This window comes from Sphaerodactylus townsendi, linkage group LG01 (assembly GCF_021028975.2).
Source record: "Sphaerodactylus townsendi isolate TG3544 linkage group LG01, MPM_Stown_v2.3, whole genome shotgun sequence".
Taxonomy (NCBI): Eukaryota; Metazoa; Chordata; class Lepidosauria; order Squamata; family Sphaerodactylidae; genus Sphaerodactylus; species Sphaerodactylus townsendi.
The window spans coordinates 112,343,426-112,367,566 of NC_059425.1; the positions used below are offsets into that span (position 1 = coordinate 112,343,426).

The 24,141-nt window shown below is 41.2% G+C and overlaps 1 protein-coding gene across 1 annotated transcript in view; it reads left to right on the plus strand.

Annotated features, from left to right (window-relative positions):
* The first annotated feature begins 8,050 nt into the window (after positions 1-8,050).
* Positions 8,051-24,141, plus strand: part of THEMIS (thymocyte selection associated) — a 30,362-nt gene continuing 14,271 nt past the window's right edge. The window contains exon 1 of the mRNA XM_048505542.1: positions 8,051-8,141. Within this exon, the coding sequence (XP_048361499.1) occupies positions 8,051-8,141 (91 nt within the window). The remainder of the gene's footprint in view (positions 8,142-24,141) is intronic.

The following is a 24,141-nucleotide window of genomic DNA, read 5'->3' on the forward strand; positions in this document are numbered from 1 at the left end:
AATGAAAAGCAAAAGCACATTTTATATTTCAACAGGAAATTGTTAGAACACGCACACACAGGAAACTGCACACAGCACCCGAGTAGGTTTATCATAGTCATTTAACACAGTCAGTTGTGGTCCCCAGAAAAGTAGGTGTACATGAAATGAAAAAAGTAGATCTTAAATGATATCTTAAATGATATCATATTAATTCCCTTTAAAACAAAAAAAAGGGAAAACCTTGGTTTTCAGTGTGTGATTCAGCAAAAGCAAAATAGATGGGTCAAGTCTCACTGAAAATACAAGGAAAAGAAAAAGTTGCTTCAGCTGGCATATTTTCGGGGCTTCAAACAGATCTACTTGGATATCAAAATACCCAGGATCCACAAAAAGCCACTGACACAGTTGGTGCATCCCTGGCCAGACATCCTTTGCATTGTTAACCAATTTAAGTCCAAACATTACTAGATCTTGTTCCATACTGTCTTTCTGCCTATGCGTGCATGTTAAACATGCCAGAGGGTCCTATAACAAAACTAAATATTTGAACATGGCCCTATCTTTGTGTTCCTAGTACAAGTGAGATCTTTATTATTGGATCACAAATATAGACATAAGCCAAGCAAGCAGAAAATACTGCTAAGCAAGTGAAAGTGCACAGAAGATCAAACATCACCGTCAATGAGTAACTGCAGGCTGGTGCACACAGATGCCTCCTTCTCAGGCAATGACCAGACTTGGGTTGCCAACCCTCAGGTGGTGGCTGGAGATCTCCTGGATTACAACTGATCTCCTGGTGACAGAGATCAGTTCACCTGGATAAAATGACTGCTTCCTAAGGTAAACTCTGTGGCATTATACCCCACTGAAGCCCCTTTCCTTCTTAAACCCCAGGCTCCACTCTCAAAATTTCCAGATATTTCCAACCAGAGCTGACAACTGTAGACCAGGCCCATCCCTACTTCTTTTCAGTAAGGCCTCTAGCCATAACTCAGTATCAAGGGTGTCTTTCCAGCCATACCATGGATTCCTGTACATATTGGGAGTTGTTATGAATGTTTGAGACTGATATTCAGAAGTTCTGGACTGATTTAATTCTACCACTCTGTGGTAAGTAATGGTACATTTAGAGGCCGTCTTCACAAATCTATCTTTTCCTCCCACCATATTCTCTTGACCCAACAAGGTCTGTCTACACATTTGTTGAAACCATTTCTGTATCACAACCATTCTATATCATTCAAGCTTTTTTATCCATTCTTATTACTCCAACAAAGCATTTGATTGCTAGTACTGATTTTTGAACATTTAGACACAGTCTTCTCTTTAAACGAGTGGTAAATGATAATCCTACTCTTAAGCAGACATATTGCTTAAATAATTTATTGTGGTGGGGGTGGGGCAGAGAAATGCAATACCAATGTTGAACAGAAGGTTGTTAAATGTTTTAAATAAATTGCTACAATTAATTAAATCAATGAACAAACTGATGCCAACTTAATTTTTAAGGAATATTCTTCATTAGATTAATATGGATTTCAGCTATAGAAATGATAATGCTATTAAACTGTTTGCAGATTGACATTTAGTATATAGCTGTAGGATTCAGAATCAAGCTTTCACCCAGTTTCAGAGGTTATGTATAAACAGCTGCTACGAGAGCAGAAACAGGAATGTATTATCAAAGGCTTTCACGGCCGGAATCACTGGGGTGCTGTCTGGTTTGCGGGCTGTATGGCCGTGTTCTAGCAGCATTCTCTCCTGATGTTTCGCCTGCATCTGTGGCTGGCATCTTCAGAGGATCTTCAGATGCCAGCCAGAGATGCAGGCGAAACGTCAGGAGAGAATGCTGCTAGAACATGGCCATACAGCCCGGAAACCACACAGCACCCCAGAAACAGGAATGTTTTTACCTGCTCCACAAAAGTTGTCACTTGACTCCTTGCTAGTAACTGCCATAAATCTTCCTCCCCAAATTGCCTCATAGATCTTCTTCTCTCATTTTCCCCTCCTTCTCCCCGCTCTTGTCAAAAATAATCATTGACCTTGTGATTATTAAACAAAAGAGCCCTGTTATCTCTCATTCCGCAGTTTCTGACATAGTGAACCATCTTCCTGTCAACAAATGGTCCTTTCTCTAAATTTGGTGATTTTATTTTCAGCTGGTCCTATTCTTATCTTTCCAGCTGATCTTGTACAGTATCTTGTTGGTTCTTTTCCTTTCTTCTCTCTTTCTGCTGGTATCCTCAGAGCTCATTCCTTGGTCCTGACTTGTTTTCCCCCCTTTACACTATCTTTATGTAGAAATTCAATTAATCGTATGAATAAATGGATCTTGTCAGATTTCAGAATATAAGCAGGGTCAACCCTGGCAAGTTTTGAATGAGAGGCCAGGCCAATCATAGGGAGCAAAGACTACAGATAATTTTTTTGGTGAAATAATCTCAGTGAAACCACAACATACCATCAAAAAGCTGTACCTAAGAAAATATATTTTCATCTAGCACTCTATGTGCACAAGCCTAAGTTCCCACTGAACCTCTGTGAGTCAGACTCTCATGTTGTACATAATTCCTATCACTTATCATTTTCAGGTTCTATATGTTTGCATTGAGTCTGAGGAGATAAGGCAAGATATAAATGTTCTAAATAGTTAAAAAGTTTAAAATAAACTCACAGTTTTCATTTTACATGCCAATGTACATTCCTGGTGGTGACTAAAACTGGTATGGCGGCTGTGCACTGTAGCCCAAACAGGGAACACCTCTTTAGCATTTAAGCCAACATATCAGAATTGGTCCTTAGATATTAGGAAAGACAAGAAAAATAGCAAGACAGGTTTTCTTCCCTGTACAACAATGGCAAAGCACTTGGCTGTCGGGAAACATCAAGCTGTTTTGCTTTCCCAGGTGTAGAGGACTGTCAACTTGATAGGCAAGTTGATAGGCAAAACTTCAGGAATAATTAGAGGAAATGATTGTGCAGATTCCACAGGGAAGATCAATCTCACACAAATGTATTCAAATGAATTCACTGTGCTTTTCTTTGAGGAAAAAGTTAGGGGTAATACTTCTGGGGATTTCTTTCATGACACTCTAGAATCACTGTGGCCTTTAAAAACATGAATTACAATGTGCAACATCAGATACACAGGAAGACTAATCTGTAAAATTAATTCAGGAAGAGTCTCCTGTGTGTCTCCCGCTGCCATGTTTACTGAAGATATGCCAGACGTATTTCAAAACACCTTTCTTTTAATTTGAAGATCTTCAGTCATTTTACTACAGCAGTAAATGTTCACTGGACCTGCAATATTTTTTCACTGACAACTTCTCTCCCCATCCCCCAAGCTCTTTGACAAGTGAAAATATTTATTTTATGACAGACTTTTAACAACTCCAGATTATCTCAACGAGGTAAACAACATTTAGTTCCTGGAAATATCAACATTAAATACCACCTAGAAATCTTTAACAAGTTTTGCTATCTCTTCTTCCCTGGATGATGCTTCCATGAAATCATAAGCCAAGTCTTGAACTCAGCAGGAATGTCAAATAGTTCCCTTATAGCAGATTAAAAGCCCAGATAAGAATTTTTCACTTTTCTCTTTTAAAATGCAGAGAATATTCTGTCTAACAACCAGCATGAGTTATTCATTTACAAAATCTGTATCCCACCTTTCTGTCCTTACAAGGGCACCCAAAGCAGCTAACAATTTAAAATGTGCAAGATGAAATTATGATATAAAACTATTAAAATCAACTCAACTTTCAAATATACATCATTAAACCAATTTTAAAAGAGTTAAAAACAGAGTAAAATATATGCAAAACAGTTGAAATACATACGACACATAACCAAAACATTGGTTAGGAGAAGGAGGGATGGTGGAGGGTGTGCCAAATTAAATAAAAAAGTCTTCCCCTACTGGCGGAAGATGGCAGCAGAAGGGGGCATACAAATTTCCCTGGGAAGAAAATTCTAGAGATTTAGGCCCTGAAATGTTTCTAAAACATTTTCAATCCTCCCTCTTACAACAATGTATGTTTGCACTCACCCCCTCAAAATAATTCATGGCTTTCATTATGTGATTTCTCCCCTCCCCCCTTTTAAACTTTGGTGTTGAATCTATGCTTCAGTTCTTCACAGCCTTATGTTGCAAATCTATACTCCTTGTATATTCAATGCTTCAAAAATTGGCCCCGAAATAAAAGAACAAACAGAAATGCTGCAAAGAAGCAGATAAGAAGGAAATGAGTGAGTCAGAAAATGGCGCCAAGGAAGAAGTTCAGTGAACCAGAGAAGTGTGGGGAACACAGTAGGTAGAACACATAGAGCAACTGAAGACATTTTCAAAATGTTTTGGCCAGAGAATTGTTTTAAAAGGAGATTCGTTTAAAATATGTTCAGGCTGTAAATAAAACATTTGGGGGTGAAAACAATGTGGAGGAAACATTTTATTTCCTGCCTCAAAATGTTTTAAAAGATTTGTACAGAAAGGACCTTAGTCAGCATAAAGACTAATAACATGTCTGATAAAGGATTTCCAAGTGCTTTGTTCACCTTCAATGGAAATTAGTATCTGGACATAAAAAGCACTACATATATTTAGAGTTTAATGCTTCAATAATCCTTTGGGGAAAAAACTGAACAGAATGCAGCTTTTCCTAAATACATCATCAAAATGAACAGGACTTGAGGAAGCAGGGCAAACCCCAACTGAGACTTCAAGATCTGAGTAAGAACACATTCGCATGAAGAAGAAGAAGAGTTTGGATTTATATCCCCCTTTCTCTCCTGTAGGAGACTCAAAGGGGCTTACAATCTCCTTGCCCTTCCCCCCTCACAACAAAAACCCTGTGAGGTAGGTGGGGCTGAGAGAGCTCCGGAAAGCTGTGACTAGCCCAAGGTCACCCAGCTGGCGTATGTGGGAGTGCACAAGCTAATCTGAATTCCCCAGATAAGCCTCCACAACTCAAGCTGCAGAGCTGGGAATCAAACCCGGTTCTTCCAGATCAGAGTGCACCTGCTCTTAGCCACTACGCCACTGCTGAAGGTTGTGGTCCTGCAGTGATTTTGAACAGATGACTTCAACTACTTCCAGACCATACCTGAGGCACTTGAGGTAATGTGGATCTCACTACAAACCTTCAAATGCCCAACTCAAATTATTCTAAATTTTGTATAGAACTACTGAATTGTGCATGAAGACAGTGACCATTTTGGTGTCTGAACTGTCCAGTAAACTGCTATACCCTACAATGACTGGTTGATCTACCATGTTCCTCAGATCAAGAGAGCCCGCACTGATCTCAGTGGATTAGGAACTTAAACTTATTTGCCCTCAGAAAACTCTGATTTACTTAGTGGCAAGACTTCTGAAAGATGTGTTGATCTGAGCAGGACAGAGGCTGGGGCAGCACCAAGGAGAAAGTGATGTGCATGCATAATGAACCATGCCTGGCTAAATACAATTGTCTGGTTGGTGTTTTCATACTCAGCAATTCCTTTCCGCCAATTAGGGGTGTCCAGAAAAATCCTTGTTTTTTTGGATTCGAGTGTATTGGACCTAAAACCCCCAGTATTCCCAATATTCCTGAATACCAAATACTAGTACAATATATGGATTCAGTAGTGGGGACAGAAGATACTCTGAATTTTTGGAGCTCATTATTCCCTGTGGGGAAACGTTCTGGCTGTGATGGTACCAAAATTGCAACACAGCTACTGGTGTCTGTTCTTTGAAATAACCCCCAAATTTCTCGAAGGTTGGACCAAGGGGTCCAACATCCCCAGACATTTGGCCAAGGGGTACAATATTCCCAGCCATCCTCCATCATTTCCTATGGAGGGGATATTTTCAACTTGGTTTTACTCAAATGTACATTTCTCCTGCCAATCACTGTACCATCTCACTGGCTTAGGAAACACTGATGTTATATAATCGTAAGTCCCAGATTCATGAGCAATGTTGTTAGCTGAAGCTGCATGCCCAGTGGTGGGATCCAAAAATTTTAATAACAGGTTCCGATGGTGGTGGGATTCAAACAGTGGCGCCGCCGCACACACGCACCTCCAGTCCCTATTGGGCAGGGAGGTTGCTTTAGTAACCCCTTCTCGGCACTCAGAAAAAATTAGTAACCACTTCTAGAGAAGTGGTGAGAACTGGTTGGGTCCCACCTCTTTGCACACCTGCTAAGCAGGGACAAAGGAATATCCTTTGGCACATAGGCATGACAGTTGGAGAGTAGTATGAGTTCAGGTTGTGTCTGTGTTATCTATGCATCTTTTTCCTTCGCCTTCTGTTCCCTACTCAGCTATCATAAATTTATAATCACATGCAATAAGCTTTAAATGCCAACTGTTTCTTTGGAGAAAGCAAATAGCAGCACATACCCAAAATCGAAGACTGAAACTAGTGCTGCCTTTTTCAATTCACTCAAAAATGTTGGTACCATTTTGCTTTTTGTCTAGAAAAGAAATCCTGAAACTTCCCCAAGCAAATGCACCATGTTCAATCACCCTAATTCAACAGGCAAAATTGCATGTGGATGCAGGCAAGGCATATGCATTTCATCGAGTCAATAGACCCAAGCTAGAAGCAGGCTTGTGACTAAGTCTCTTCACACTGTTAAGAATTGATCAATCTTTTAGACCTTTGGGCATTTTTACTGCTTAGCTGCAGCATGCTTGCCTTCTAGGAAAATATCCTAACCATCATCAATAATTCAATCTTCTGCACTTGTTCTAAATAAAAATAATACATTCACTGATATTTATAAACTTGCCTGTGTCTCAGAAAACTGGGACTATATCCCAATATGAACTATGGTGGACAAAAACCAAGAGGCTTGGAAGTCAATCATATGGAACTCCCCACAATCTGTCGCAACTTGGGGTTTGTGTTCCAAGTTCTATGGAATAGCTGACTTATGACAAGATGATGTCACTACTAAAATAATAAGAGAACAACTGGATAAGAAAAAAATGGTCCAGTATGCACAGTGGCCTTCCAGAGCATAAAGGCCAAAGCCTCCCCTGTTATTGGCTCAAAAAACTGGTAGTTGGAGATACATGGCATCTGAACATAGAGTTATACTTTGATGTCACTGATGAGCCATCCTCCAAGAATGTGTTTCATCGCTTTTTAAAGCCATCTAGACTGTCTCTGAACAAATTAATTCTGTCATTGTGTGAAGAAGTACTTTTTTTAAAAAAAATACATTTTAACTTGGCTCCCAACTTATAGTATTTTGGGAAAGGATGAAAGAAGAGTTACACTACTTTGTCTATGTCTTGCATAATTTTATAAACCATTGTCTCATCCCGCTTTATGAATTCCTGTCAATCATATTGTAACCTTGTAGTGTTAGAAGTAGCATCAACAGTAATTTCTACACTTCGAAGACTACTGTTACCAAGTCATTTTTTTTCCATTCGAAGGATAATACCAAAAATAACTACTCCATCCTCACTTTTCTCTGATGTGTACACGAATATTCTAATTCAGTTGATGTTAGTGCTTTTAACTGGCCCCTCTTCTTTTTCTGCATTTTGCATTCTGCAGAACAACAGCTGGAAAACCTGAGCCAGTTTAATTTCATCTTTTCAAAGACCATTGTGGCTTCTTTAAAAAGAAGGAAAACAGCAGTGCTTTTGAAGTCATGAAAGCTTAAGACAAGATCTTTCTGTGTGTATGGTGTAGCTTCAAACCACACCCTAGTCAACTATCTGCCTCACCTCTCCTCCTCTTCCTCCTCCTCTTGGCACTGATGCAAACAAAAATGGGCTGGATTTCCTGTAGCTCAAAGCGCAAAGTTGTATGTACCCAGGTGTTCAGTGTAGCTTTCTTCCATTCTTATGCCTGGCTTCGACCTTCCCTCCCACCAACAAAAAAGTAAAGACAGTGGAAGAGGCCTCCTACATGAAAAGATTAGAATTTTTTATATTTTTAAAGGAAAGGCTCTTTCATATCTCACAAGCTTTTTTTGTTAGTGCAGGAGGTAATAGAGAGCATCTTATGAGGTATTTTTGTTAAACTCACTGTCTTCCTGCTACTCCTAACACCATGACTTCTAGTCTGAAGACATTCATTCATTCCTTGGATCCAAAATCTCTTCCTAGGATTCTGCAGATCCAGTCTGGTTTTTATGATGAAGGTGAGTGGTTGATATAGTTTTAGAATAATCTCAGTGTATGAAGAGGAACTGGAAATTCTGATTTCTGTGTGGGATGAAGACTTGTGACTGAGAGCTAAATATGGTGAGAATAGCAGCATGTCATCAAAATGGAAGAAGATGCCAGTGAGCTGTTTAGAATGAAGAGGGCATTTTTGTAGGGGAATGACTGGTACGAACATGGCCAGAAGGAGCGAGCATAATACAAGGAAGGTTTTGAGATATGTAACCTCCATACACAAGTATTCCATTAATATTAAATATGGCCAGCCCCATCCAAGCGATGAAGCGAGTGGCCAGGATGCTATAACCACACCACCCAGGCACTCCCAGACAGGCTTCCTGGCAGCACCGGGAGGCTTGCAAAACAAAGCAGCCTCCCCATCACCAAGAAGGCACTATGGGGCTGAATAGATCAAAAGGTTCACATAAAAATTTGCTGCTGGTGGTGTAACCCGGCAATTGGCCAGGAGGAAGCCGACTAATGTCAGGTCCTCACCTGACTTTGTCCCCAGACCATCCTTGCTGGGGAAGATTAGCGGTGGCCACATATTAGCAGTTTCACCACTCCACCGGGGTAAATGCCCTAGGGAGAACAAATACATCGGTACAAGGGTGTGCTGCTCCCACAACTCCTTCCCCACCCCTTTGAATGGGGCTGTCAGTCTTAAAACTTTTTTACCCAATCCACAGCAGACACAGAGGCAAGATTCTGCTTATCTATCTCCCACTGTCTCGAGAAACTCAGGTCAAAGAAATAACCAGAGTATTGCATACATATTTCAGAAATACTGTTGTAGCTCTGGGACTTCTTTTATTGAAAATGAAGTGTGATAATATTTCAAAATCTGGCTGCTGGACTCTGATGTTAGTCTGATAGTAAAGTTCCTATTTGGAAGTCATAGTCCAATTATCAAAGTTGAGCTTTATTCAGGTGAGATGAAAATTTGGAATTTCATTGATCTGATTTCAACGATTTTAGCTTTAATACATGGGTAACATATGTAAACATTCTAAAAGAAATTATTGCAAATGTGTGCATTTGTCTGGGGTTCTGTAGTGTACTCTTCCTGCCCAAAAGCCTTATGTTAAGAGGTAGAAAAGAAATATTTAAAACATATAATAAATAAATAAATATGTGCATCAGAGGTTGACCTAGAAACTGATTACCCACAGAAATTGGTGCCGCAGGTAGCAATTTGTAGCACCTTGATTATTTGAATTCTTTGTTTCTTCTTCTGCTGCTCTGGCATCTTGTCTTATATTACTAAACTATAAGAGCTTGGAAACAGCTTTGTGAGTACATCCATAGAAATTGATAATATTTAAGTACTTCATGAGGTCATTCTGGGAGGGCAGGGGTTATAGTAAGCATGTTAAATGGATTTGATTTCATCTCAAGTGTTAAGCAGCAATGTTATCCAGCATAGAATTCCATTCCCCCTTTCCAAACTACATAAATCAATCAAGTAAAGGGATGCATTCATTAACTTCAGCATTTTAGCTAAGAATGACAAGCTATCAGAATATTTTTTAAAAGGTAATTTTGATTGTTTGATGCCCTGACCTGGATGGCTCCGGCTAGCTCAACCTCATCAAGTCTTGGAAGCTAAGCAGCATTGGCCTTGGTTAGTACTTATATGGGAAACCACTAAGAAAGTCCAAGGTTGCTACTCAGTGGCAAGTAATGGCAAACCATCTTTTGTCTTGCAAGTTCTATATGGTCACTCTACATCAGCTTCAGCCTGTAAGCACTTTCCACTACCATTCTACCTCGGATCTCAGGAAGAAAGGTGACTAGAAGTTTACCAAGTGGTTCACATATGTTAGCTTGGCAATCATCAGAACACCCATGCATTATTATCTCCATTATCCCACATTCCAGACGGTGAGAAAAGGTGGGAGATGATGCCTTGATTAAGATAATTTTACAGTTAATGAATGAGTTGAGACGTTAAATTCAGGGTGTTTCAGTTCAGGCTGTTTTCTTAGCTCATTTTCTCAACTGCTGTACTTCACCCGCTCTCTTGGCAATTTTGGTCCATTATGCATGAAAGGAGCCATGTGGTGTAGTGGCTAAGTGCTTGCGCTGCCAGGAGTTCAATCCCACTGCCGGTCAGATATCCTGGCAGCTGGCCCATGGTCAGCCATCCATCCATTTCTTGGTCAGTAAATGAGTACCTAGCACCTAGCTAGGGGGAAAAGAACAGCTGGGGAAAACAATGGCAAACTACCCAACTAACGGCTTGCCTATAAAACCACGGCTCGCAATGGTACGCCAGGGTTGGATACGACTGAAGGGGAAACTTCACCTTTACCTTTATGCATGAAGTGCTTTCTGCAGGGCTCCTAGCCATGTAGTCCTTCTGCAATGGTGTCTCCTTGTATTTCTCTGTTTCAATGCAAGGAGCTGCCCCACTGTGGGCCACACAGCTCACTATCACCTGCTCCCACATTGCTCAAAGGGAAAATCAAGGGAAAGGGAAAGATTGATATTACCCTTTATAGACAATATTGACACTGCTGGTATCAATATTGTGGAAGCTGCTTTCATGGCTTTTGCATTTTAAGGGGAAACCTTACCATCAAGTCTGGAGAGGGGTTAGGGAAAAAATGTTTCCTTTCACTGCTCTCAGGGATTGACGGCACTCACATAATCAGACAGTGCATGCTTCTCCTCTTCCACTGTTTGCTGTACTTGCAGTAAGCCCTTGCCTCCAGATCTCCGGGGAAGGTATAATCTATCAGTATCACTTCGTGGGTGTAAGGCATGGTGCACTGTCATAAACTTCTGAGTTTTTCTATCCAATGCATCCAACTCAGCCTGCATCCAGTTGATGATTCCCGCAGTATACCTGATGACGGGCATGGTCCAGGTATTGATGACCTTGATGGTATTCCCACAATTTAATTTAGATTTCAAAATTTTCCTGACCCTCTGGGTGTATTTTCTGCTGATGACAGTCTTCACTTGCCAGTGCTTGATGTTATCTAGCTGCAAAATGCCCAGGTATTTATAAGCTGTCTCCTGGTTGCACTTGATGAGTTGGCCATCAGGCATTTCTGTGCCATCACTCAGTGATCTTGCCCCTCTTTATTGCCACAGTAGCGCACTTTTCCAGGCCAAACTCCATTGAAATATCTTTGCTGAATATTCGGACTGTGTTCAATAGTGACTGGATTTCTGTGTCTGATTTCCCATACAGCTTCAAATAATCCATGTACAGAAATGTGAGATTTTTTTCCAAGTCTTTGGCCATTTGATTGCTCAACTTTGTTTTCTTTAAAATTACTGTTAGTGGGATCATGGCAATGATAAACAGTAAAGGTGATAGTGAATCACCTTGGAAAATTCCTCATTTAATGTTGACTGTTCCGAAGTTTTCATTTCCGACTGTCAGTTCAGTTTTTCACTGTCTCATCGCTTTTTCAGTGAATACTCGAATGTTTTTGCTGATGCCAATTGTTTCCAAGCATTTCATGATCCAACTATGGGGCAGTGAGTCAAAAGCCTTCTTGTAATTGATCCAGACCATATGCAAATTCGTTCTTCGATTCTTGAAGTTCTCCATTATCATTTTGTCTATCAGCAGTTGATCTTTTGTACCCCTGCTCCTTCTTTTGTTCCGTTTTTGCTCCACTGGCAGGGTACTATTTGCTCCCAAATACTCCATGATGTTATCTGCTATTATGCCGATGAGCAGTTTGATCATTGTGGGTAAACTTGTTATTGGCCTGTAGTTTCCAGGTGTTGTTCCTTTGGGTGGATCTTTCTGGATCTAGTATGTCTTCCCAGTTGTTACCCATTCATCCATTTCACCATTTTGCATGGCTTCATTGAACTGCTTGGCCATTATTGGATGCAAACTGGTTAGGTATTTGAGCAAGAAGCCATGCAATTGATCATGTCCTGGTGCCGTCCAGTTTTTCACTTTCTTGCTTGGATTTGTTATTATATCAGTTGTTATTTCCAGCTCTTGCATTTGTTTTTGGCCAACATCTTTCTCAAAATCTTTTATCCACTGTGCCTTCCAGTTGTAATCCTTCTCATTTTCCCACAGATCTTTCCAACTCAAACCCTCCTCCCCCCTTCTTTAGAGATGTCAGATACCATATTTAATGAAGGAAACTCTGGCTCTTGAAAGCTTATACCTCGTAAGTCTTGTTGGTCTCTAAGGTGCTACGGGACTCAAATCTAGCAGTTCTACTGCAGACCAACATGGTTACCCTTTTAAACTACAAAATAATGAAAAAGTTTAGAATCTTTACTCTAATATTTTTTGGGTTTAATTTTATTCCAGTGCCTTATAAAAGGATGCCAGTTTTTTCCCAAAGCCATTTATGTGTGTGCATGTGCGTGTGCGTGTGTGAGTTCATAGCATGGTTAACATTGTGATATTCTTGATGTAAAGACAGGCATATGTAGTTTCCCCATTGCTGATGCAGCTGCAGATAAAGCACATGGCAGCTTTCCTCATAGTTTTCCTTCTTCAGTCCCTCAACCCCAATCACACCACTAGGATTTTTCCATTACACACGCACGCACGCACGCACGCACGCACGCACACGCACACACACACACAAATGTGTTCCAGGCTTTGTTAATTCCCAGCTTTTTTAAAGAATAAGATTTTAGTTCTTTTTTTGCTGTTGAAGAAAGATCCTTTTCTTCTCACATTTCTGCAAGAAAAGGTGCTAAAGGGTTAATTTTTTTTTAAAAAAAAATGTAAACTGGAAATTCAGGCTTGGTGAGAAAGAGACTGGAAGAGTCTGGGGATGGCTCACTCCCAGAGAGGGTTTTAAACAGCAAACAGGAGAGCAGCCAGGGAGGAGGAGCAGGGGATCATCCATGCAGTGTGGGTTCAGGCCACGTTGTGGCAGGAGAGAGAATCTCCCTGCCCCTTGCTATTCCTCCAGGGGCTTTGTTGTAGTAAAATGAGTGCCAGAAGGCACAAAGCCTTTGGCTCTACCCCAAAACATCTGGTATAGTAGTGCAGGCTTCCTGTCATTTTTTTTTTGAACGGGGCCAAAAAAGTTTTGAAGGGAGGCAGACATGATGACCAATATATTGTATTCATATTTTGTCTTTGTATATTTGTATATGAACAACATACTTAATCAACAGTTCTTTTAAACAATAGAAATGATGTTGACCTCTAAGAACTGTTAATGAATAATTACACTTTTACAGTATTGTATCTGTCTATAATGTCTCGATATTATCTCAACTCCTCTGCACTCACAAAAACCCAACCCACGGAGAAAGTTTTTAGTTAAGCCTTTTCCTGGGCATTAAAAATATATATAGCATAAATAACTTTGATGTGGAAAACACCAAAAACACCTCACACTGCTTTGAAGCCTGATAAAGTACAGCCCAAGACAAGCTTTATCCAGTAATTATTTCTGCTAGATGCTAAAATGACTAAACTGAAATTACTATACTTTAGTCATTGGAAACTACTGTACTTTAATCATTTAGCGCCCCCCCACACACACACACACACCACACTTAAGTCCAGCCCTTATTCCTGTAGGGCTACTACTAGAGAGTGTGAGAAAATATACTATGAAAGAGTCATCCCTGTTATCTTTTCTGAGGTCTTTCATTTATTTCACTGTGGTTTTGTGGTTATTTTACCTAGTGCATTCAATACAATTTTATGTTCAGCAACACAGGAAATGTATTAAAATACAAGCAGAAAAAATGAACAGATTATTAGTGCTGTGGTTGTACCACTTGTGCTTATGCAGGTTCATTTGAAAAGATCTGGATTTATCTCTTCTAATGGTTGGGGTTGAGAGGATGGAAACAGTGGTGATGTGTGTGTGGAAGGATGGAGGTGGCAGTGGCAGCTACTGCTATCACTGTCTCCGGTGACAAAAAAAACCTGTGCCACCATTGATAAATGAACAGCCAACAGATCCACTGTCCTTTTCTCTAGTCTTGGGTTGGGTTGAGCAATACTGAAAATATTCGGTAAAAATCGGATTCGGGTTTATTCAGGCACAAAATTATTTGTATACCCAAATAAGATGAATATCATATTCAATACACCCGAATATATTTGGGTATCCCAAATCATTCGAGTCTGCCTGATTTTTTTTTGTATTTTCGGTGTTTCCAGTGGGAGCTAACGGAGATGGGGCTACCCCTTTGAGGATCCATAACTTTGGACCTCCTGATCCAAACATCACCAAACTTGGGTGGTATCAACAGGAGAGTGGCTGGAAGATGCCCTGAAATTTTAGTGCCATTATCTTTAAAAATGTGTCCCTGACAGGCACCCCAAGAAATTTCCCCAGATTCTCTGCTCTGAACTGCTCTGGTTCCATTGCAGTCAATGGGGAATTTCTGGGTGTGTAAGCAGGGTGCACATTTTTCAAGGTAGAGGTACAAAAACTTTCAGGGTATCTTTGGGAGACTCTCTTGATGACACCACCCAGGTTTGGTGACCTTTGCTTCTGGGGGTTCAATTTTATGGACCCCCAAAAGGGTAGGGTTCATCTCCCACTGCCCTCTGAAGCAAAGTTCACCAAACCTGGGTGCTTTTGCCAGAAGGGTCTCCTGGAGCCACCCTGAAAGTTTTGTGCCTTTACCTTGAAAAATTGAGCATTCTACGAACACCCCCCAAAATCCATGTTTTTAAGCAGGTTTTTGTGCCACTGCAGTGCCACGGAGCATGGGATGCATGATTGTTATGTTTAGACAAGTGACCAGGGGCATGAACTGTGATGTGATGGTGACTTTGGGGTGACCAAGTGGAAAAATCAGGAGGATCCATGAGGATCTGTTCTTTTTACCACATTGTTGTGCCACTGCTGTGCCACAGAGCACGGGATGCGTGATTGTTGTGGGGGGGTGGCAAGCAAGGGCGCTAGGAGGGGGAGGGGGCAAGCAAAGGCAGTGGGAGAGGAAGGTGTGGGGGTGTAAGTAGGGGCAGAGGGAGAGGAAGGTGGGGGTGTAAGTAGGGGCAGTGGGAGGGAAGGTGTGTGCCTGATGGGGCTGGATCCATGGTCTAAGAAGTATAGGGTTTGATCCCATGATCCACAGACACAAGAATCATTGATCTTTTCTGTATACTCCTCTTGTAGCTGTCCTCTCTAAACCTAGGAACTTTATTCCCAGACTTGTGGGAGTTGTGTCGTCTAAGGATCACACAGGTCAGGAAGTTTCAGTGGTTAGAATTGCAAACTCTGGTTTGGGACATTGCTGGAGATGTGGGGCAGACATGGGTGACTTTGGGAAGAGAGCTCACTACGGATGTGATGTCATAGATTCCACCCTCCAAAGCTGCTGTTTCCTCCTGAGCAAGTGATCTCTGTAACCTGGAGGTCTGCTGTAGTTCCTAAAGAATCCAGACTCCACCTGCAGACTGGAAACCTTAGTAGGGTTTCTTCAATTAGTGCAGCCAAGAGATACTGGGTTTGAGCCCATCTCCATCACTGGACTTGCCCTGGTAGAAAAGACAAGGTGATTTTGTCCCCTCCCCCTCCCCAGTGCAGTCTTTCAATCTAGGTAGTTATTAGACCAAGCAGGTCCAGTGACCCCAGGAGTAAATTTTTCCAAGTTTGCAAAGGATTTCTGTAATGAGGAGAATAAAGGAAAGATCTATGACCTTCAATGCTTCCTGCTGATGCACGACAGAATCCAACACAGTATGATTAAAAGAAATTGAAATCCCCCTAGAAATTGGTTTGATGAGCTTCTGTCCTAGAATATTTCAGTAAGCTAAACATTCAGTAGCAGGGAAATGTAGGTACCCATCATCTGCTATTCCTATATCTGCCAGTCAGTTTTTAATTACTCATTTAGGCCTTTCAAGCAGTCAGTGGTCACCTGCATCAAAAAAACAAAGCTGCTACTTGATGGATGCCTTCCTTGATATATTCAGTATGGCTAGATAAGCCTGATTTGAATATTAGATTTTTCATGAGGCAAAGTTTGATCAAGAGAAGGGAAAATTGCAAGTGAGGGGGAGGGGGGAAAGAAACTTGCATACGTATATTGTTAGCAGGAAACAAGATCACAAGATGACTGAAGACATGACGTTAATTACCATGTGCAACAATACATGTTTTATAGTATAATCTTAAATAGATTTACAGCCTGCTGAGCCCATTGAATTTGATCGATTTTGAAGGGTATAATTCTACTTAGAGTTGCATTGTAACTTGTCCCACTGTCTGGATTTCTGATGACACCATGACATGTGTGCAGTGACATTAGGGGTGTACGCTTCCAAAATGTTTGTTTTAATTTCATTTTGGGAAAGGAATCATTTACTTTATCCTGCAGATTTGGGAATGCCAATATCTTTCCAGAAATATATTTTGGAGGTGTGGGTGGTGTTGGTGTTGGAAATATAGACAGCAGGAGGAGTGAAGGAGGAGGAGAAAGAGAGAAAACATGCTTCCCAGTTGGCCTGTGGCATTCAAGTGGCCATCTGACCCCATTACATTTAAGATCTAGTATGGTACACTGTGGCAATATCCCCACTGCCATTTGATCCCAGGATACTTACCTGAAATATCCAGGTTTCATGAAGAACTCCCCATAGCTGAACCGCCGAACACAGATTCATCGTGGTTCTGGCACTCTCCCCCATCATGTGTTTTTCCCGAACCTGCATGAATGTGAGCCTTTTTAAAAAACACGTCTCCAATCCAGATTGGTGGGGAGATTTAGGGGTCTAATGTGGTTTCAGATTTCCTGTTGTAGAGATTTCCTGTTGTAGAGAGATTGGCCTTCCAGCCAATCAGAGCGCGGAGGGCTGTGTGCAATGCATGCACAGCCTTTTTTTTTGTTTCGCTTGGCTGAGGCTATCACTGAAACGTGTGCATGAGGGAACGAGAACTGTTCTGTGGGCATGAGAGAATGTGAACCGCTGAAACGTGGGCACAAAGGGGCCAATCAGAAAAAAAGCTGCATAGGTGGGGATATTGTGCATACACATTTACATGCTCACGCTACCACGTACTGTCACAACAAAAAAAGTTTCCGCCCCTACACAGCACGACAGCCAATCAGGATAAACTCTCCAAGATGATTGCGTGTAAATGGGGATTGTCACATTCTTTGAAACTGAGATAGGCATAGATGCCTTCTCTAGAAACATGCTGCAGTGGGGAGGTTGAAACCTCAATGAAAAGATGCAGTTTATTTTGAAACCTGGTTATATCCAGTGGTGGGATTCAAATAATTTAACAACTAGTTGTTTACAAGCACCATTTTAACAACTGATTCTGCCGAAGTGGTGCGAAACTTCTGAATCCTGCCACTGGTTATACCTGTATTTAATTTTCAGTGGGGATTCAGCCTGTGCCTCTGGAAGCTAGGTCCACTACCTATGGAAATCAATATTTAAAGGAACTAATATTCCATGCATCAACAGGGGTGTGGTCCTTGCCTCAACACTGCTCTTGTTGCCAGCCTGGAACCCAAAACACTCCTGAAACTCCAGAAGATAAATTTTCATTACTCCCAGACTTCCAGGAGTCTTTTTTATGTCTTTTCAGATATCCCCAAGTCAAAACAAAATCAGGACTTTGGGATCTAATTTCATTGTACATTGTAGATTGTACATTGCTACTTGACATCCTCATTTCAGCATCAGGGTCAAACCAGATGAGCCTGTGGACATTTTGTTTATGAAAAGCTTATCTTTTTTGTCTTTTAAATACTTTGAGACCTGATTTCAGGGGATATATTGTTTTCAATCAGGGCTGAAAAGACCAGATTCCCATTCCTGTCTTCCCTATATCTATGGAACTATTGACGAACCTCTGCCTGGAGAAAGGATTGTGATCTTCAATAGCATATCTGAGAGATTTTTAATTGTTGTTTCCACTGAATAGCACCATTAAGTGTGATAAATTGTAAGCTATTTTGGGTCTTGCTTGGCAGGGGAAAAAAAGAGCTAGGAGCATTTTAAAATAAATACATATTTGTCAAATCAGGCAGATGGCAGGCCTACGAGGGTCATTTGAACAGGGAAAACTTTGACTCAGGATATGTGGGGGTTTTTTTTAAAAAAAGAAGAAGCTGGAGGTATTTCTTTTTTAATACTTGCAAAAGTAGAAAGGACAGCCCAAATAAGTGTGAGAGTGGATATGGCAGGTGGAGAGATGGGCAAAGAACGGGTCAAAACAGCACATTTTAGAACACTGATGAAAGAATCAATCAAGTTGGTAGGGGGGAAAGATGGCAGGAAACGGGAGAATGAGGGATAAATGATGTTTCAAGAGAACGCTGCACTTCTATTACTAGTACCAAGCAAATTGAGACTAATAATAGTTGATAGGTTGTCCTTGACACTTGCAAAATTTGCTCTGTAAGATAAGGGTCCTGTTAATAAATGCAGAGAAAATTTTGCAAGAACATCCTTTTAATCATTATTATTGTTATTTTCAAAATTGCTTGTGCTTTAATCATCACACAGTAAGAGAGAGATAATATTTCCCTGAAACATTTCCCCTTCATTCTCCTGTTCCCTACCATGCATCTCCCACATTACACACCCAAGCCCTCCTTTTCTTTGCATCTCAGTTCTACAATGTGCTGCATTGACTCAGTTTTCCCCCATCCCTTCCATATGGATGGCTCCCACTCACACATATCCTGTCCCTTATAAATTTTCTCACCTTATATAAACTTTCATGCCTGACCTTTAAAAATGTAATTGCTGTATATCTATTACTAAATTGCAATCTGTGATGGATTAGGCTTTTTAATGGTTAATTGTCAAAGGTGCAGTTTAGCCAGAGCAGGAGCACCAAAGTGTTAACCAGAGCGCAACCTGATTGGAGATTAAAAAAAATTGCAGAGAAGGGCAACGAGGATGATTGAGGGATTGGAGCACCATCCTTATGAGGAGAGGCTGCAGTGTTTGGGACTCTTTCATTTGGAGAGGAGATGTCTGAGGGGGGATATGATTGAAGTCTCTAAAATTATGCATGGGGTAGAAAATGTTGACAGAGAGAAAATTTTCTCTTTTTCTCACAATACTAGAACTAGGGGGCATTCATTGAAAATGCTGGGGGAAAGAATTGGGACTAATAAAAGGAAACATTTCTTCACACAACGTGTGATTGGTGTTTGGAATATGCTGCCACAGAAGGTGGTGATGGCCACTAACCTGGATAGCTTTAAAAGGGGCTTGGACAGATTTATGGAGGAGAAGTTGATGTATGACTACCAATCTTGATCCTCCTTGATCTGAGGTTGCAAATGCCTTAGCAGATCAGGTGCTCGGGAGCAGCAGCAGCAGCAGAAGGCCATTGCTTTCACATCCTGCATGTGAGCTCCCAAAGGCATCTGTTGGGCCACTGTGAGTGGTAGAGTGCTGGACTAGATGGACTCTGGTCGGATCCAGCAGGCTCTTTCTTATCTTCTTAACTTAAGTCAAATTCAAGTGTTTGATTGCTGAATCCTGATTTGCTTGGAATTTCTCTCCACTGAGTCAGGTAATCTGCTTCTGGGGCTGATCTGAGTTGTTTCCCATACCACCTCAATTAGATGTAAGGAGACAAATTTCCCAAGTATATAAAGGATATCTCCATGACTGAATAACAACAACAACGACAACACAGGATTCATAACACAGATTATTTTGTGAATTCTAAAGGAGAGCCAGTATAATGTAGTGAAGAATATTGGATTAGGATGACAGAGAACTAAGTGCAAATTGAAACTCTTTGCCACCCAAAGGCAGGACTGGTACTGCTCCCCAACCAAAATTAATGACACAGCACTCTTGTCTGTGGGGTAAAATTTTGGCCATAGCCAAACCGTTTTATTTGACAGCAGATGAAAATAAGTGTGAGGCACAGCATGGGATCTGATCTGAACACTGGGCAGCCTGAGTGCTGTCTCCCAGTGAGAACTTCCTCCAACCCGCCTGTTGGAGGAAACCGTTAACCTTGTGCAGCAACCGTGGAACCCAGCCAGGCAGAACTCCCCACTCTGGAGATCCATTTTGCACAGTGCAGCCATAGTGCAACTCAGCTGAGCGGAAGGCCCCATGCTGAGGAACCATTTTACCGCTAAGGGGCACAAGCCTCAGTCGCCCCCGGCTGGGTGTCCTGACCTATGGCTTATTCCACCCCAAACCTCTTCAGGAGGTTCTGCCAAGAGGGTTAGCTCCGCAGCTCCCCTCACCATCAGATCAGTTCCCATGCGCCAACCACCGACTTGGCTATGACAGCACACACATTCATTAATATTGTCCAAAGGGGAGAAGTGGGTGGGAAACTCGCTGTCGCTCGGCTCTGGAGGAGGGGCAAAGGGCCAAGTCAAAGCTTTATAAGGCTCCTGACCACCCAGCTTGTTGCCATCATGATGACACGCTGACATCATGATACTGCTGCCCATAGTGGGCATGGCCACCACCTGCCCTCCACCCTTCTAAGGGCAGGCACAATGGGGCCTCTTAGCTGTGCCCTTTCCCGGCCAGCAATGGATGCCCCCGGTGATTCGTGGGCGCTCTTTCATGACAGTCGCAGGAAACCTTGGATCAGCCTAACCCAGCCTTGCTCAAGCGAATTCTGCACAGCATATTTATAACGAGTTGCAATTGTTATAAGTGAACCGATTTCCCCCTGTAATAAATGGAAAACAAATTCATTTACAACTATTACAACTCGTTATAAATATGCTGAGCGGAATCCCCCTCAGTCTAACCTTCCTTTTAGGGTTGTTTTGAGGATGAAACAGTAGAAGAAAGACTGTGTGTGCCATCTGAAGCTTCTTGGAAAAATGGAGGGCTAAAATGTAGAAGACAGAAAAGCAGAAGTAGCTTAGTAAAAAGTATACTTACTTCTGGGGTACACGAAACTTATTGCGTGTTTTTGTTTAGCTGGTATGGGTTTCTTTGATTTTTGCTTACTTAAAAAAAGTTATGCTGGAGGAGTACTGAGCAGTTTTCAGGCTGCTGGAGATTTACAAAGGAACCCCCAGAACACTGTTGTTAGGAGAGCACCAGCAGGAGAAAAATACAGGTGCTGGCAGCAATTCAGCTCATACTGATGGAAGTCTTGTTAGCACTGGCAGAAAATAATAATCTAGACTACAAAGTCAAAAGTCTCCAAAGCTCTCCATCCTCTAATAGTATAGCAGTGCAAATTAGCAAGTAGAACTAAACCATTGGGGGGGGGGGGGACAGCTACTGAACAGGAAGAGCTGTTTACATCCTAAGAGCTTTATAATCTTCACTGCGGAATTTTTATGAGATTGGAATAAATGAAATTGCTTGATTAATCAGGCAGAGTAGAAATTATTCTAGTATAACCCTTAGCCACTGTCCAGTTCAGTGGCATGCTTAAACCTAATTAATTCGATGTGCTTAAGTATGCCCAAATTTGGTTCCCTTAAACAAATTAATTAATTGATAATTAAATTTTGACGTATCAGTGCAGTTCTAGAACTGCTTGGTGCTCTCTTTCCCCTTTTTAAAATAAAAGGGACCTCTTTGAAGCTCTCTAAAAGGTAAAAACAGCATTAGACCATTAACTTGACATCCACTTATTATAGAATAGTGATCATAATCATTCTGTCATAATCCAGTGGTTATTTCTTCATTTATTTTATTTATTTAAATCCTTTTTATGCAGTCTTTCCACCCACAGGTGGGGAACATAACAACATTAAAATGCTTAAACAAAAATACAGTTAATGTTATAAAATTCATTTAAAAACATATAAACACACAGCACTAGAAAGAGGGACAATACCATTGTTGGGAAGTTTCCCACATGAAAAATGGTCTTCACTTCCTGGCAAAAGACATGGATAGAGGGAGCCAGATGAATCCCCTTAGGGAGGGAGTTCCAAAGTTTTGGTGCCATGACAGAGAAGACCCTTTCTTAAGTTGCCACCCGACTATCCTCAGATAGCAGGGACAAGTGAAGCAGGGCCTCCAAGGATGACCGGAGTGAATGGGTACATTTGTATGGGAGAAAGTTGTTCTTAAGGAATGTTGATTCCAGACTGTACAAGGCTTTAAAGGTAAATATGAGTACCTTGAATTAATTCTGGAACCAAACTGGAAGCCAGTGTAGGTGGTGCAAAAGTGGAGTGATATGACCCCTGCAACCCACTCCAGTCAACCTTCTGACCCTGTATTCTGTACAACTGTAGTTTCTGGACAGTCTTCCATGGCAGTCCCATGAAAAGGAAATCATAGTAATCTAATCTAGATGATACCAGAGCATGCACCAGAGTGGTGAAATCTTTTCTGCACAAAAAGAGTTGCAGCTGGCTCACTAGCTGAATCTGGTGAAAGACACCACAACCATCTGTTTATCCAGTGAGGTCTGGGTCCATCTAAGAACATGCTTTTTCATTGGAAGTACAACCTTATTCAGAACAGGGGATTGCCTATTCCCCATGTCAAACCTTTCTTCCACCAGTATCACCTCTATTTTCTCAGAATTAGGTTTTAGCTTGTTGGCCTTCATCCATTCCGAAACTGTCTTTAGACCTCTTTTCACAGTTTCCACAGCCTCCCTGGGATCTGCTGGTAATGTAAGTTACAGCTGAATGTCATCCACACATTGGTGGCAGCTCAGCCCAAATCTCTGGATGACCTCTCTTAGCAGTTTCACATGAATGTTGCAAATCATTGGGACAAGATGGAAGCTTGGGGAACCCCATAAGCCAAAGGCCAAGGGGCATACCAGCAGTCCCCCAGCAACCTGAACCTGTCATTGAGGTTGGACTGGAACCATTACAGAATAGTGGTTCCTTTGTGCTTCCTTTTGGAGAAAAACAGAATAGAAGGATATCATAATTGATGGTATCCAAAGCTACTGGTATCAAAAGCCATCTCCTGTCCATCTCCTGGTATATACCATCTACCAGGGCATGATGAGAAGTATAAATTGTTTCCTCTCATACACACACGGTATCTGTAATTTACAGTGTTCTCTTTAAGGTAAAATAAAATATTAAATCACATGTTAAAAACTGAAGAACAGTCTCTGAACTCCATATTTAACATCTTAGAAGAATCAAGAAGACGCTGTTGAACCAATTGTTTGGCTGCTTTGATGTGATCACAGACATTGCTAATGTGAATTTGTAAAACCAGAGAAGAGATTAAAAAGAGTCATAAATGGAGTTTTATTGAACAAAATCACAGTCTCAAAAAGGTGGTTTCAAAGGCATCTAGTTCTTTGTTTCTAGCCTTCAGGGATATTGTTTGATCTAGTAAACACTCATATTTCCTCCAGATGAGTATGCAACATCTTTCTCTTGCTGAAAGGAAGAATCTGTTCTTATGCTTAATTGTGGTTATGTCTTCGATGAACTTTGTGCTTCCTTTTGGAGAAAAACAGACAATTTGCCTAACAAAGAGTAGTGCCTTTTTCTATGCATATATTATGTAATATATGGGAATTTTCAATCCACAGCATAACCTTTTCCGCACAAGTGGTTTAGATCATTTCATGCTGTCAAATGTATCCAATTATTTTTTTAAATTTCAGTATGCTTTCCTCTGTTTAATTTTGGAAGTGTTTACTCTTCTTTTTCTCCATGTTTTCTTCGAGCACTTTAACCACTATATTTCAAAATCTGTTTCAGAGCCAGCTTTCAGTGCCACAAACTTGTTCACACTCTTGTTTTTGGTTTTGCTCTGTGAGGGAGCAAGAGTGACATACAACATTCATGCAGCCTTCCCTCCCTTTTCTCTCTACTCTTTCCCTCCTTTCTTCTTCTTTCCACCTCCCTTTTATTCCTTCTCCATCCTGGTACTGTCTCACCTAGCACAAACAAGGTCGGTGACAGCACAGAAGGAACAAGCCCCCTTTGGTAAACAAAAGCCCCTTTCCCTCTACAGTCCTGCCATTGGCCTCCTCCCTTCATTCACTTCACCGACTCCCTTTCCTTCTCCCCCTAATTTGTCTGTTGTTGGGATAGTGGTGTGAATTTAGATGGTGGTGGTCGCAAGGTAGAAAGAAGAAAATGAAGCAGACTTGAAGG